We start from the raw sequence: 14,938 nt of genomic DNA on the forward strand, positions 1-14,938 counted from the left end.
TGCCCGAACGGAGGCATTTTGCTGCTGTTCCAGCAGCTAGTCTGGAAAACGCCTAGGTCTATCCATGACTACTAGTCTGGTGGCTATTGGCCACCTCCAGCCTCAGAGACAAGATGCCTCTATATACCAGTTGCAGGGGAGCAACAGCAAGAGAGAGAGCACGCCCTCCCCTCTTGCCTGTGGGCTTCTCAAAGGCATCTGGTGGGCCACTGTGTGAAATAGGATATTGAACTGGATGGGCCTTGGGCCTGATCCAGCAGGGCTGTTTTTATGTTAACGCAAACTCCAGGCTTAGCACAAATAGCTAAAGCAGCAAATTTGAGCTAGTGCAACATCCTTGCAGATTAGTCAGGATGTCAGTCACTATTATTATTCAACTGGTTCAAAATGTGGCAGCCAAAATTTTGACCAGAGCCAGGTTTTTTCCAGCATGGAACTCCATCAGTTTGGTTTCCAGTTTTTCTGGGCCTAATTCAAAGTACTGGTTATCACCTTGAAAGGCCCGAGCACCACAGCACTTGGAAGACTGCCATCTCCTACATGAGTTTGCCTTTCTGGTCAGATGCCCAGGAGAGGTTTTGCTTGTCTCCTGCCATTATTGGAGGTGTGGCTGGGAGGGATGCAGAGCCTTTTCGGATGTGGTGCTGAGGCACTGGAACTCTTGCCCCAGATCAGATCTCGCCCCTTCCATTATGGCTCTTAGACACCAAACTAAACAGACTTATGGCTTGGTTGGGTCTTATGTGCTGCGGAATTCTTTGTTGTAATTGTATTTGTGTGCCTTGCTATTTCGCTTTTGTTAGTTTGTTTATTGGTTTGTTTGTTTTTTGTTATTCTATATTGTAATGTTGTTAGTTGCCCTACAGCAGGACTGCCCTACAGCCCTCCTGCAGATGTTGTCTTACAACTCCCATAATCCCTGGCTATTTGTGGCTGGGGATTATGGGAGTTGTAGTCCAAAAACAGCTGAGGGGGGTCAACGTTGAGCAGCCCTGCCCAAGAGCTTTAATAATGAGTGTAAACATGGGCTATACATATTTTAATCAATAAGTACACACATTTACTGCTAGTACTAGAATGTGCACTCCTGCCATTCCTTGGAGGGTACAATCACAGTTCAAGTATCTAGCAAAAGACCCAAAGCCATGATTTTGCTGCTGTGGTTGCTGTTTCCCAGTGCCTCTTTAAATGGCTGGGAGATAGAGAAAGAGAGGGAGCAAATATCTTCTGTTCAAGTGGGCTCTGTTATAGCTCCTAAAGAGGCCACTTTTTTCAGGCCTACAAGGCAGTGATGGGGATTGGACAGAAATATGGCAGATTTGAGGAGAGGAAGGAATATGCAAGATGCCTGGCCCTTTCCTTGGGAAAGAGATGTTCAGCCCAAATGAACCTGCAACAAAATATTGCATTATACCCCTGGTGTGCAAGTGTTACTTGTGTTTGTGGCTGAGCATGGTGAAAAAATAAAAGTTAGCAACAAAGACAGAAGATCTGCTCTAACTTGGATCTTCGTTCATTTGCAACTTTAATGTATTTTCTTTTCTGGGTTTGTTTTGTTTTTGTATCTGGGGTGGGGGCACTGGTACTAAGTCCCAGCAACTTTTCAAAGCCCTCAGAAATACAAAGGTGTGAAATGGTTGATAGAAAACAAAAGAGTTTGACACACCTGTCCCCCTCAGAAGCAGAAGAGCTTGTGATGCTCTTTAGCCAGTGTTGTCCAAGCTGATAAATTAACCACTCTTTTGGTTCAAGCCCTCCTTCCCCCCTCATCAAAGTTCCATTAGCTCCACCCACCTACTTATCTGTTAAATGTTAACTGCTTGAGCTCACAAACATTCTGTCACATTGACTAACGTCTGGGAAGTTTGGGGATTTTTTGGCCCCCTTAGGTTTTTCTTTCTTCAGATTTTTTGGACACCGACATATCTGCGGGTCACCCCAAGTCTGCCAGTACCCGCAACTTGCTCACAGGCACTCTGGTTCTCCATCCAATAGAGTCCCAACTTTCAGCACTTTCAGAAATGATTCCAGCTCACCTGCCACTTGGGACTGAGTAGTTAAAAGATTCCGTTAACTCTTTCACCTTCCTGTGAATCAGAACTGGCACCTTTCTTTGCAAATGCAGAAAAGATGTAGATTTAACAGTCATTCCAAACTGGCAGCTCTTCACTCCCAGTCCATGTCTTTCCACCCTCTTGGCATTCATCCATATATAACCATAAGCATTCATCTTATGGAATTCTCTGCCACAAGATGTGGAGACAGCCAACAGCCTGGATGGCTTTAAGAGGGGTCTCAATACATTTATGGAGGCCTATCAATGGCTACTAGTTTGATGGCTATAGGCTGCCTCCAGCCACAGAGACAAAATGCCTCTGAATACCAGCTGCAGGGGAGCAACAGCAAGAGACGGGGCATGCCCTCATCTCTTACCTGTGAGCTTCTCAGAGGCATCTGGTAGGCCACTGTGTGAAACAGGATGCTGGACTAGATGGGCCTTGGTCCTGATCCAGCAGGGCTGTTGTTCTGTAACTTTGTCACCAATAAAGAGATTATGCTCCCATCCCAATTAAGAACGGACTTGCAGGGTCAGATCAGTGGTCTACTTGGTTCAGCATTCTGGCTTCCAGCAATGGCTGGTCACCTGCCCTCAGAAGGTTAACAAACAAGTCAAGAAGAACCTGACCATCCATCCTCCAGCAACTGATCATCAGGGATATCTCATCTCTAAGCTTTGAGGTTGTGCATCTGACTGTCATGGCTATTAGCCCCTGGCTCACCTCTCCTCCAAATATTTACTTACTCCTTGCTAAAAGCCATTTATGCTTGTGTGGCCATCACAATTTCCTGTGGAAATTAGCTCCATGAGTTGACTGCACATAACTGACAGGAGGTCTGCTCTTGTTTCTCTACAGCTTGCTTTCGGCTTATAGATTTGAGTAGCTGAATACAAGGGGTTTCACACTGTTAGTTTGAAACACAAGACTGAATAGTTTCTCTCTGTACATTCTCTCCAATTATCTTCTTTAAGCCTTTATTGGGTCCTCTTTCTCTCAGTCATACTTTCCCTATTAGTTAATTATGGCTAACACTGTGCTTGCACAAGGATGTGACGCTAGTGCAAGTCTGTTACGCTTGCTAGTTGTGCCAAGTCTGGAGTTTGCATTCCTGTCTAGATTTGTAGAAGCACAAACATGCTTGTACAACAAGGTGTGCAACTCGTGGCATGCCTCACATGTCATGCACAAGAGTGCAAGAGCTCAGTTCCATAAATCCTCTTGATTTAGCACAGCTACTCAATCTTCTTGCACGAATGTGCTTGTGCAAGGATGTTGCTCTGCCTACTTGTGCTAAGCCTGCACCTTGTGTTAACGTGAGAACAGCCCTGCTGGATCTTATGTTATGTTGCAAATGCAGCATTATATAATGTTGCAAGGTCAGCATTAGTCAGGATGTCAGTCATGATGTATTCTTTCTAGAGCACCATCTCTGTACATGACACATTATAAAGAACGAGAGGTCCCTGCCCCGTGGAGCTTACAGTCAGGAGCGGCCCTTTCATGAGGCAAGGTGGAGCAGGCAACAGATTGTTGGGGCACCAGCAGGACGGCAAGATGACCTCCACTTCCACCACTGGAGTGGCTCTTTGGGGCCAATGTGACTCTTGCAGTTTGCAGGGAGTGCCTCTCTTTGCAAAGCATGCAAGAAGCACAAGGAGAGAAAAGGAGGCTGCTAGCAAACAACCTCCCCTCCTCCCTGCCCCCCATGCACTTTCAAAGCTTGTACGGGTTGGTTTTGAAAGGGTGCTGGCCCCTACTAGAGGCATGGGCCAAGGCAGCGTTCTGTGCCTCACCTCAGCCTCTGCAATTCATTGGGCTGCCTCAGCTTACAGCTCTACACTGCTTCGGTGTTTTCACTTGCACCCTCGAAATTCATCATCAGTCTTTTGACTCAGCCCTGGAAAACAGGTTCCGAGACTGCCCTGGCTCCAGTTAGCCTCTCTCCTAGCCAAGCTTTATCTTGGAACACCACCAAAATCACAGCACTGTTGCTGAAGGCAGGTTCTAGCTTTCCAAGCAAGACTTCAAGGTTTGGCAGTCATTTCCACATGTCAATGGGCCAAGATTCCAATTTTGTTGAAAAGGATGACAATTCCGAATTTGCCCCAATGGGGCTTCAAGACAAGAGAGTTCAAGTGAAGCGGTCCTGACCCAGTGATCCCTTTTTTGAAAATAAATAGGATCTGTCAACGAAGCTGAAAATAAAGTTAGTAGGTTGGAAGCACAGACTCTCTATCCTATAGTTAGCAGAACAAGTGCCTTTCTGCAACCTGGGCATTCAGAACACTTAAGCCTGTGGATGCCCATTCACAGCGCTTAAGCCTGTGTAAGCCTAAATGAAAAGGGCTTGGAGCTCACGGCTGACCTGGAAGTTGTGCCCCTAATGCCAGGTTTGCAGGATTGCTGAGATGTAGGGACTCCAGAACAAATAGGACAGGCTTTCCTCCTCCCCATTTTCCCTGACTTTGGCTTCACACCCTCTTGAACTCTCTCTTTCTGCTACTCAAGTACTCCTCCTAACAGTCTCAGTCAGTGGTGTAGCCATCACGGAAAGGGGGTACAAATGTCCCTGGGCCGCCAGTACCGGTGAGGCCACCTGGGAGCTCCCAGCCCCTCTAGAGCAGGGATTCTCAACGTGTGGGTCCCCAGATGTAATTGGATTTCAACTCCCATAATTCCTACCAAAGGCCACTGGGGCTGGGGATTATGGGAGTTGAAGTCCAATAACATCTGGGGACCCACACGTTGAGAAACCCTGCTCTAGAGCAACCCCGCCCTGCCCTAAAGCACCTGACCAGTAAGTAAACCACTCACCAGCTGGGAGAGGACAACTGGTGATGCTTCTGTGTTTTGATGCCAGCCACACCCCTTGTGGCAACATCAGAAGCGCTCTCTCCTTTAGCAGGACTTCACACATTCAATGATGAGCCCAGGCATTGAAAACAGATCCTGGGCCAAGGAAGCCTTGGCTTAAATGAAGCCCAAGGGTATGTCAGGCCTACCCATTCAGAACTGAGCTTTGCTGAGGGGTGGGTCGGTGGGGTAGACCCAGAGGCAACTGTGGTTTCTCAAAAGGTCACTCAACTAGTCAGCATCCCCAGGTCAGCCCATCTATCCTTTTTGCATATACATGCGCTAAAAGCTTCCAAATGTGTTCTCAATAAAAGACGTGGGGGAAAACAATAAAAGGCGTGGGGGGAAACAAAAGAAAACAGCGAATGCTCGGGATGGGTGGACTTGGCTGCTTTCACACTTCAGCATGTGCTCCATCATGAGCTCATCTCTGGATCATGACTGTGTCCCAATTCGCCACCTTGATTTGGTTACAGCAAGAATTAAGGCGAGAAAGAAAACAAGCAGAGGGGCGGGGAGAAGGAGAAGCGGGGGAAACTCGGAGAAAGCAGGCGTATTAAGTAATAATGAGGTAGAGCTATGCAGTCTAGTTTTGTTATATTATATTGGAGATTTCCCATCACCTTTTCTCTGAGGTATTGTTTAACCTGAATCCCCTAGAAAAGCCAAGAGATGTGGGTTGCTATGGTGGTCAAAAGACAGGAGCAGCAAAGTAGGTTAAAAGTAGCCTGGTTTCATGAGAGAAAGTGATGTGGGGATGTGCAAGCTTTCAGCCTTCCCGGAAATCTTCATCAGACCTTATTATGGGTTTTGGGAGGCCCAAAAGCTTGCATGCTGCATTCAGTCAAGTTGATTCAATAAAGGACAGTATTTTACCTCTGTGCAGGGGTGTAGCTAGGGGAGAGGGGGCCCGTGTTCGCCCCTCGGAGTGAGGGAGATAATGAAGAAAAGAGGGAGGGGTGGAGCTGGGGGGCCCTCAGGAGCTCGGGGGGTTGGGTTCTTTGAACCCATTCACTCAGTTATAGCTACACCCTTGCCTCTGTGGCAAGGTAATATAGATTCTTCGTAATTCTTTCAACAGAGTCCCTGCTTACATCTTCTTTCTCCTTTTGTTTTAAAGAGCATTCACCTTTGCTGCATTCATATCAGCCTGTATACAGTATGTAAAATACAGTTATAGAAGAAGTTAGCTTAGAAAATGAGTAGAAAGGAGGCCTTTCCAAATGGCTCAATGCTTCCTTGGTTCCTATCATTGCACAAAACTGACAGCAGTACAAAAATCCAGGTTTCTGTTCCATGGTGGCTCTTTCTAGAATACTGAGGTTTCTTGTGGTAGCAAGCATTCATTGCCTGCTTTTCTAAGCAGGGTCCCAGGGGCGGAGCCACCATTGGGCCAACGGGTTCAAAGAACCCAGGCCGGTGACCAATCAGGAGCCGAGAGAGCAGCCCCAATACGCCCCCCGTGTCTGACATCAGATGCGGGGGCGGTAGTTTAGCTCCCAAGCAGGGGCCACGCGGCCCCTTCAGGAACTATACTAAGGCTGGTGCTGCGTTTGCAGCGCCAGCCAGGAGCAGCTCTTCCCTGCAAAGGTAGGGAAGAGTCGCTCCTGGCTGCATGCTGCAAACGCAGGGCCAGCCTAACTAGCTCCTGAAGGGGCCGCACGGCCCCTTCAGGAGCTAAGACTGGTGCTGCGTTCGCAACATGCAGAGAAGAGCCGCTCCTGGGCTGTGCTGCGAAAGCAGCACCAGCCTTCTTCTAACTGCCGAAGGGGCCGTGCGGCCCCTTCAGCAGTTACAACTGAGCTGACTCCCTAGAGTCCCGAACGGAGCCTCAAGGCTCCGTTCGGGAGCCAGGCCACGCCCCCCGCATCTGACGTCAGATGCGGGGGGCGTGGCTATCCCCTGCATCTGACATCAGACACAGGGGGCGGGGCTATCGGGGGACCCGCTGTGACTGCACACGGGCTGCTGGCGGGCTAGCTACGCCCCTGCAGGGTCCACCTTGCTTTGCATTTGACTGGGAGACATGTGTGAGCACATTCCCCTTAGGGGCAGGGGCCACTCTGGGAAGAGCATCTGCATGCTGAAGGTTTAGAGTTTCCTCCTTGGCCCCTCCAGATAGGGCTGAGAGACTCCTGCCTGCAACCTTGGAGAATGTAGCCCAACATTGTCTGCAGACCCAAGTTTGAGAAGCCCTTCCATAGAAGGGATGCCAAGCCATGTCAGTTCAAAAGGTGACACTGTATGAAGAAGGGATTGAAGGGGATGGAGGAAAGACAGAAGAAAACAGCAGGTCTGTGAATGTAAAGGAAGAGCCAAATTTAGTAATGAAATAAGAGGTTATTGTTTCCCCAAGGAAACTTTAATCAAGGTCTTACCAATGCTACACCCATCAGCTGGCCCATGACTGCTCATGCATACTTCCCACCTCTTCCAAACTCTGTGGAGACACCCATTGCCTCCTCAAAACCACCTGTTGCTAAGTTTTGGAAGGCAGCCTTGTTCCAGTTAGCTGTGCCTGCTTCGAAGATACTGGCATGCTGCGCTTTCCTGCCATCTTAGCAAAGACTGCTGAAAATTGGCTCTGAGCCGACACCAGTGTTTCCTGTAAGAGGGATTCCCAGATGCTGTTGACCACAACTCCCAACAATCCCAGCCACAATGGCCTTTGGCTGAGGATTCTGGGAGTTATAGTCAACAACATCTGGGAATCCCTCTTACAGGGAACAGTGGCCGACATCAACCCAGGCACCAGCTTCTTGGGATGCTGCTGCCTCCAGCATAAACCCGCTCCTTCCATTCTTCCCACTTCCAATCCACTTAAACTATAGGAAGGTGAAATTTGTTCAAACATTAGGAATAAATTTTTTAAATTCTAAGAAGAGCCTGCAATGACATGAGCAATAACATCTGCTCCTGGTGATTTTTAAGGGGGAAAGTCCAGTGGACATTTATCAGAAATGTTCTATTTATAGGTTATATGCAAAACATAACAAAAACAACAACAACCCTGGGGGTTTTGCAACGAAATCCCCAGTGCCGAAAATGATGGGAATTGTAGTCCAGTTCCCATCAGCTGGGGACCTAATTTGAGAATCCTGCTTAAAGGAATTCAGAATATTATAAGACTTCCCAACTCGGCTCCCAGCAGCTATTGTACATCTGCAGGAATTAGCCCGTGATAATATTTAGCATTGTGCCATCAAAGCTTCATCTGCTTATTCTTTCAGATTTGCTGAAAAGTTGGCAAAAGTTGTTGGTGTTTCCTGTAACAAGGATTCCCAGATGTTGTTGACTATCACTCCCAGCAATCCCAGCCGCAATGGCCTTTGGCTGAGGATTCTGGGAGTTGTAGTCAACAGCATCTGGGAATCCCACTTACAGGGAATAGTGACCCTGGTCCCTTTCCCACTCTGCACATACATGCAGCATCTGAGCTCTATCTCCCTGCTGCAGTATGTATATCTCTAACTGAAGGCTTCAAATCTCCCCCCAAGAACTGAAAATGCCTTGAAATGAAGTGACTGAGCCACAAGCAGGCCTCTACATTCTGCACCACCTGTCCACAGCTGGAGTACACAAAGTTTGCAGCTACAGTTGCTGGCAACCCAGCCTTAAAGTATGCAATGCATTTCCCCCTGTATTGATTTTAGTTCATTAAAATTCATTCCCTTTTCATCTAGACACAGCTCATACTCTAATTCCAAAGCACAAAAACAATGTGCCATTGATCTGAACCTGTCACAGAATGCTCCCCTACAACCAAGCATCTCCATTGGGCTTTTATTCCCCCCACTTGACAAGAAATACAGTAGGTTAAAAAACACCTGTGCTGGTCTTTGACCGTAATAAAGATGATTGATTGGTTAAAAAACACTTCTCACAATTGCTCTGGACAAACATCTTGCACTTTGACCTCATGTTTCCTCTTCATTACTCTGATCTTTAAAAAAAACACCAAAAACTTCATTTGTGCCTTTTGCACCTGTGCACCCATTCACGCCAGACACTTTCCCAAGGGCAACAGTAGTGGTTTGAGTGTTAGACTAAGACCAGGAAGACCTGAGTTCAAATCCCCATTCAGCCATGAAACACACTGGGTGACCCTGGACCAGTCGCTTATCTCTCAGTCTAGCCTACCTCACAGATTATTGTGAGGATGTACACTACCCTGGGCTCATTGGAGGACGAACATGATATAAATGTATACATAAATAAATATTCAGTGTTATTTTGAGGGGGCAAGTTCACACTCAAAATTACAGTTCTGGAAGATGTAAGATTGTGTGTACTGGAAAACAAATAAATATTAAGGTCAAACTAAGCAAGATGTTGGAGGTATGTGATTAGATCTCCTATCTCTAACTTACCAAAAAAAGAAGCAGCAGCAGCAGCAGCTGGAGATGGGGAAGTTCAAAGCAGTACCACAGCACTGCGTGGGAAGTTTTAAACTCTTTCCACCTGTACATTTTCCCTAAAGGCACAAATAGCAGCTTTCACAAAAGGCATTTGACTTATATCAGGAAAACAGAACAGGGGAAAGGGTAGTTGCATTCCATCTGATTTGTCCCCCACAAGGCTGCCAGAAAGGGAGGAAGGAAGGAAGGAATCCAGTCACAATGTCTTTGTCATAATGTCCAGTTGGCCTTTAGGACCAGGACAGCAAGGGACATAACAAAACCAGGGGTGTAGCTAGGGCAGGTGCCCGTGTTCACCCCTCTCCCGAATGGCCCCTCAGAGTGAGGGAGATAATGAAGGAAATAGGGAGGGGTGGAGCTGGGGGGGGGCCTCTGGAATTTGTGGGCCAGGGTTCTTTGAACCCATCTGCTCAATTATAGCTACGCCCTTGAACAAAACTAATTGAAATGGAAAGTTACAAGAAAACCCATCTGGACACAACCTGAAGGCTAATCTAGATGTGACAGTAATCATATTACTGGCCATGGCATGCTTGCTGTTTTCTGTAAATAGTGTGTTCAGGAGCCTCCACCGTGAATACCATTTGTCCTGGAAATGGGACAGCCTCAAAGGGAGGGTTTCCCTCACAGGCCAAAAAGCATGTATAAGGGTCCCTGATCCCAATCAGGACTGTGGCAGGGGGCAGAGTTAAAGTCCTCCTACCTCCCATGGCGTTCCTCATCTGGATCTCCTTCCCTACCCCATGCAGGTGCTATTTGCAGAAAAGAAAGCAAGTTTGCAAACCCTAACCTGTATAAGGGGAAAGGGAGAGGTTTGGCATAATGTACTGAGACATTCTTGGTCGAAATGTGGTCCTGCAGCTTTGCAAATGAGGGGGAATATAGAGTGAATTCGGACTCAATGAAAATAGCACTGTCATATGATGCAATGCACAACATCTACATGTACTTATTTCAGTGGTAGGTCATCTCTACTTTTCCTTGCAGACACTTCCCAAGCTCTGTTTAGTGCTACAATACCAAAACAAGAATGCAGAACATACTTATGGAGATGGAGGTTAAGAATGATGGCCAACATCCAGAGCAATGAACCACTAGTGGAAGGATGTTGCACTAGTACAAAACTGTTGTACTAGCTAGTTGCACTAAGTCTGGAACTTGTGCTCCAGACTAGCATACTTGGGGTTGTGCAACAGTTGCACAATTGCTCCTTTATTTTAGTGAGGACATTTGCACAAGAGTGCTACAGCACAATATTGCAATTCTGAAAATCCCCAGATTTTAGCACAACTAAGCTAACTTGGGGACATAGGAAACTGCCTTACGTAGTGTCTTTCTTTGCAAAGAAAGACCAGCAACCAATTTAGAAGAACACATACTGAAGAAGTCGTCAAGTGGAGGCAGTCCTTACTTTATTTAACTCCACCTCTTAACATGTTAAACCTTTAACCCTTTAAGTGCTACACACTATTATACCACACCTTAATACCAAGTCAGACCACTGGTCTATCTAGCCAGTATTGTCTATAGTGCCTGGCAGATGCTCTCCAAAGCTTCTGACAGGAGTCTTTCCTGGCCCTATCTGGAGATGCCAGGAATTGAATCTGGGACCTTCTCATGCAAAACAGATGCTCTGCCACTGAGCTGTGGCCGCATTCCCTAAGAGGAATATATTACAGCAAACAGCACTCTCAGGTAGTCACCCATCCAAATACAAATCAAGATGAGCCCTGCTTAGCAAAGAGGACAACAGACGCTTGGTACCACAAGACCAGCTTCTTGTGCCAGCACAAATTTGCTCAGTTCTTCAGTGGATTGTTGCTCCTGATGTCAGCCAATGCCTTTTTCTAGTGAAAAGGATGGCTCCTCTTTCTCTGGCTGTTGTACTGTACTTCTTCTCTTTCCCAATGAGCAATTTAAAGAAACATGGAGAGAAACAGGACTTGGCCTGGGGCGAGATTTGGCCTGGGGAGCTGTCATTTACTGTATCATATCCACACATAGTTTTACAAAGCACTGCAGAAGACTGCCCACCTGATCCAAACTAGTGAGTGATTCCACTCACTTGAAACACCGTTGATTGTCCACAGTTTCAAATGTGAAACTCACCACAATCTTTGTTCCGTTGTCTGCCAAAGTGTCAATGGCTATGCTTCCTCCACTGAGATCTTCACTGATCCGTTTTCTTTTGTCTTCCGGTAAGGTATCCCGTGTCTTTCGCCCCCAGGACTGAGGCTCTGCTCTCACCATCGATACATGTCCCTGGGGCCAACCTGTAAGGTAAGAATTAAGAGTTAGAAATATTTTCCTAGTACTGGAGCATTTCCAGACAGCAGGCTTAGTGCCAGGCTTGACTGTGAGTTCGGATTTGCCCAAAATAACCCACGCAAGAAGTGGATTTTTTTTAAAACTCCGGACATAAATCGGACTAGGCTCTAAAGCACAATGAAAAACCCAAATCATGTGTGAAGTGCTCCGTATTATCACACAGACTTCAGTGTGAACCCAGCTGATGTGTGAACGCACATCCTTCATTCCGAGCTAAAAGCCCCGTCTGGAAATGATCCAGGAGAAAGGCCTTTTTAAGAGCCAACTTCTATAGTACATGACATGTGTCATGGCCTTGCGTGTTTATTATTTTTTTCCAGGTTAAATCACAGCTGTAGTGGGGGCTTGAGCAGGATCAAGACCACAGGATGTGGATAATTATGCCCCTGAAGTTATAACTAGCAGTCCTTTGTCTTCCTTGAATTGGCTTTTGTAGTTGTGCTTGTTTTTTAGTTGTTTCTTTAATGAAATGTCTTTTAATTAGGTTATTGTTTTTAATCTTTGTTCACCACCCGCGGGCCCCAGGACAAAGGGTGTTGTGTGTGTGTATAATAATAAATCAATCAGTATTAGCTCCAGGAGGAAGCTTTAACTGGAGCCGATGGAACTTATCTCATAGGGCTAACTGCTGCTTTAGGGGGTTTTGTCGGAACTATGGTCAAATAGCTCTCTGCTATCCCTTGCTGTGCTCCACAGTCCTGAACTTAAGCAGTCCCCCTACCGCTGCTATTGAACCTAAAAAGAAACAAACATGCAGGGCCAACAGTGCGTTTCCTGTAATGTGTGCTTTAGCCTCATGATCTTGTATTATGTTGTGAATTTCACTTCTTTTGTCAAAAAGCATAAACACTGAAAGCCCTCTCTCCCTCTGTTCAGGGCTGCTTTCCACGGGCTGCTTCCTGCTTTCGTTCCTGGGATATTATGAAGAGCTAGGCTGCCCTGAAAGGAAGGGATGAGTGTGCAACAGCCATTCCAGACCTACGAACAGAATCACATCTGAAGCAGGCTAGCCCCTTGGCCCTCCTTGGGTTGGTTTCTCCTGACACTGAAAGACAGGCCCAGGTGACAGCAGCATCCTTCAGGAAGCTGCCAAAGGGTGATGCTTAAGAATGCCAGCTCAGGCCTCATTCAGACTTCGCACGAAACCAGAGTTACAGGTTGGCAGCAAACCTGTAACTCCAGTTTTGTGCAATGTCAATGTGCAGTTAGGTTTGGAACTAATGCTTTGGAGTATTTAGAAGCAAGATGCCTATGAATACCAGTTGCAGGGGAGCAACAGCGAGAGAGAGAGAGGGCATGCCCCTCACCACATCCCTGTGGGCTTCTCAGAGGCATCTGGAGGGCCACTGTGTGAAACAGGATGCTGGACTTGATGGACCTTGGGCCTGATCCAGCAGGGCTGTTCTTATGAGACCTAGACAAAGTATGATTTCAATTTTGTCTGCCCACCCCATATTCTATTAAAATTATGTTCTGTACCATACAGAATACAGTATAGGTTTAACTGAATGGGGTGGGGGGTCATACTTGGCAGTGGGGCAGTGGCTGGGGCGGGGCAGTGAGGAAGCAAATGATAGCTTTAGAAATGTGTAAGATATCCTGCTGCTGCCAGCCCACAGCACTGGCCAGCTCAGCATGGTGTCTGCCCCCACCACATGCCCCACCTCTGTCGCTCAGATGGCCAGTGCATATGTGCGATGGCCATTTCAGGGCTCAGTCCAGCAAAGTTTTTTTTTAAACCGGGTTGGCCCCTCAAATGGCTGCCACAGAGGCACATCTGCCGGCTGAGCGGTGGCAGTGGCAGAAAAGGGTGGCAGCAGCAGGACATCTTACAAATTTTTAAAGGCATAATCTGCTTCCTCACACACACACCCCGCCCCAGCTGCCCTTGGGAGTCACCGCAACTATTCACTGCATGGGCAGCATTCTCTGCCCCAAGGTATGGCACCTCAGGCAACTGCCTAGGTCTGCCCAGTGCAAAGGCCAACTCTTCTTTGGAGCTGGAAAAACAATAATGCGGATTCTCTTTAATTGGTTGCAAAATAGTGGAAGAGAGATCATGTGCTACAGTAAGACCATGACCCATAGTGACGGCTATGGTATTGGGGGAATAGTGGTGATACTGGGGAGAACTTGAAATTGTATTTTGAAATGTTTTAAGCCACTTTGAGGTCTTGGTGTTTAAAAAGTGAGTTATAAAAGACAGAGATATCGCCAACTTCCTTGTGAGGAGGAGGAGGAGGAGGAGAAATCCACAAAGAGAAGTTTTGCTGTCATAATCTCTACCAGCTGCTGCAGCTTCTCCAGCTGTTTTGGGGCTCCTCTTCCTCCTCACAAATGCAATGATGTATTTATTTGAATCCAACATGAGTTCCCCCCCCCAAGTTCTTTGATTTCAGCAATTAGGGGGTCATCTTAAATTTAGAGTCCTCTGCCTCTTGGTGATATACAGGTATAAACTCTATTGAATCTGCATTTTTAAGGGGATCATCTTAAATTCAGAATCATCTTCTATTTGAGTAAATATGGTAGAAGTACCAATTGCTTTGTGAGGAGGGGGAGAAGAAGTCAGCAAGATGAGAGATAAACCATAGTGAATGCATATGGGGGGGAAGGGAGGGGGGAGGGAGGAATAGTGCAGTGATTCTAAATTATGGGCTGGGGCCCCCAGGGGTCAAAGTTCTAGGGAAGGATAGGATTCTGAATCAGGTAGTAGTTTCCTTCCCTGCCAGCCAAGACCTGGATAAATGAAATGTCCCCAGTTAGAGGACCCTCACTGACTGGATTTGTATAGTACGACTGCATCACCCAAGACGCAAACAAAGCTACTGCTTTATTTTTAGGATGTTTCCTTGTGCATTGTTTTAGGAGCAGGAGGAAAGTCACAGAGATTCTGTTCTATTCCTTTTCTAATGCCAAGGTTCAGATTAGTGCCCCAATTTAATTTTTAAACACCATGGTGCTGGAATGACAGGTGCCCTATGGGTGGGTTTTGTCCCACCCATTCCTCAGGATGGTGTTTATCTATCTGAACCTCAGTTGTCCATCTGTAAAATGGTAATTTTTACAGATTTACCTCAGGAGGCTGAGGTGAGGGCAAACACAATCAAGATTATAAAGTGATTTGCTAGTTAAATATGTCATTAAAAACGCCGTTAGGAGTTGTCAAGTGCCTTGGGTACTAAATGTGCTATATAAATGAGTCATTACAAAATAATTATTTACAAGATGAGGAGTTTTCTTGGTGTGGAATTTTGTATATTTTTGTTGGCATGACAT

The 14,938-nt window shown here is 46.6% G+C and overlaps 1 protein-coding gene across 1 annotated transcript in view; it reads right to left on the minus strand.

Annotated features, from left to right (window-relative positions):
* Positions 1-14,938, minus strand: part of PLXDC1 (plexin domain containing 1) — a 92,734-nt gene that overhangs the window by 51,955 nt on the left and 25,841 nt on the right. Inside the window, exon 2 of the mRNA XM_053266001.1 lies at positions 11,441-11,604. Within this exon, the coding sequence (XP_053121976.1) occupies positions 11,441-11,604 (164 nt within the window). The remainder of the gene's footprint in view (positions 1-11,440; positions 11,605-14,938) is intronic.

Source organism: Hemicordylus capensis, chromosome 6, assembly GCF_027244095.1.
Source record: "Hemicordylus capensis ecotype Gifberg chromosome 6, rHemCap1.1.pri, whole genome shotgun sequence".
Taxonomy (NCBI): Eukaryota; Metazoa; Chordata; class Lepidosauria; order Squamata; family Cordylidae; genus Hemicordylus; species Hemicordylus capensis.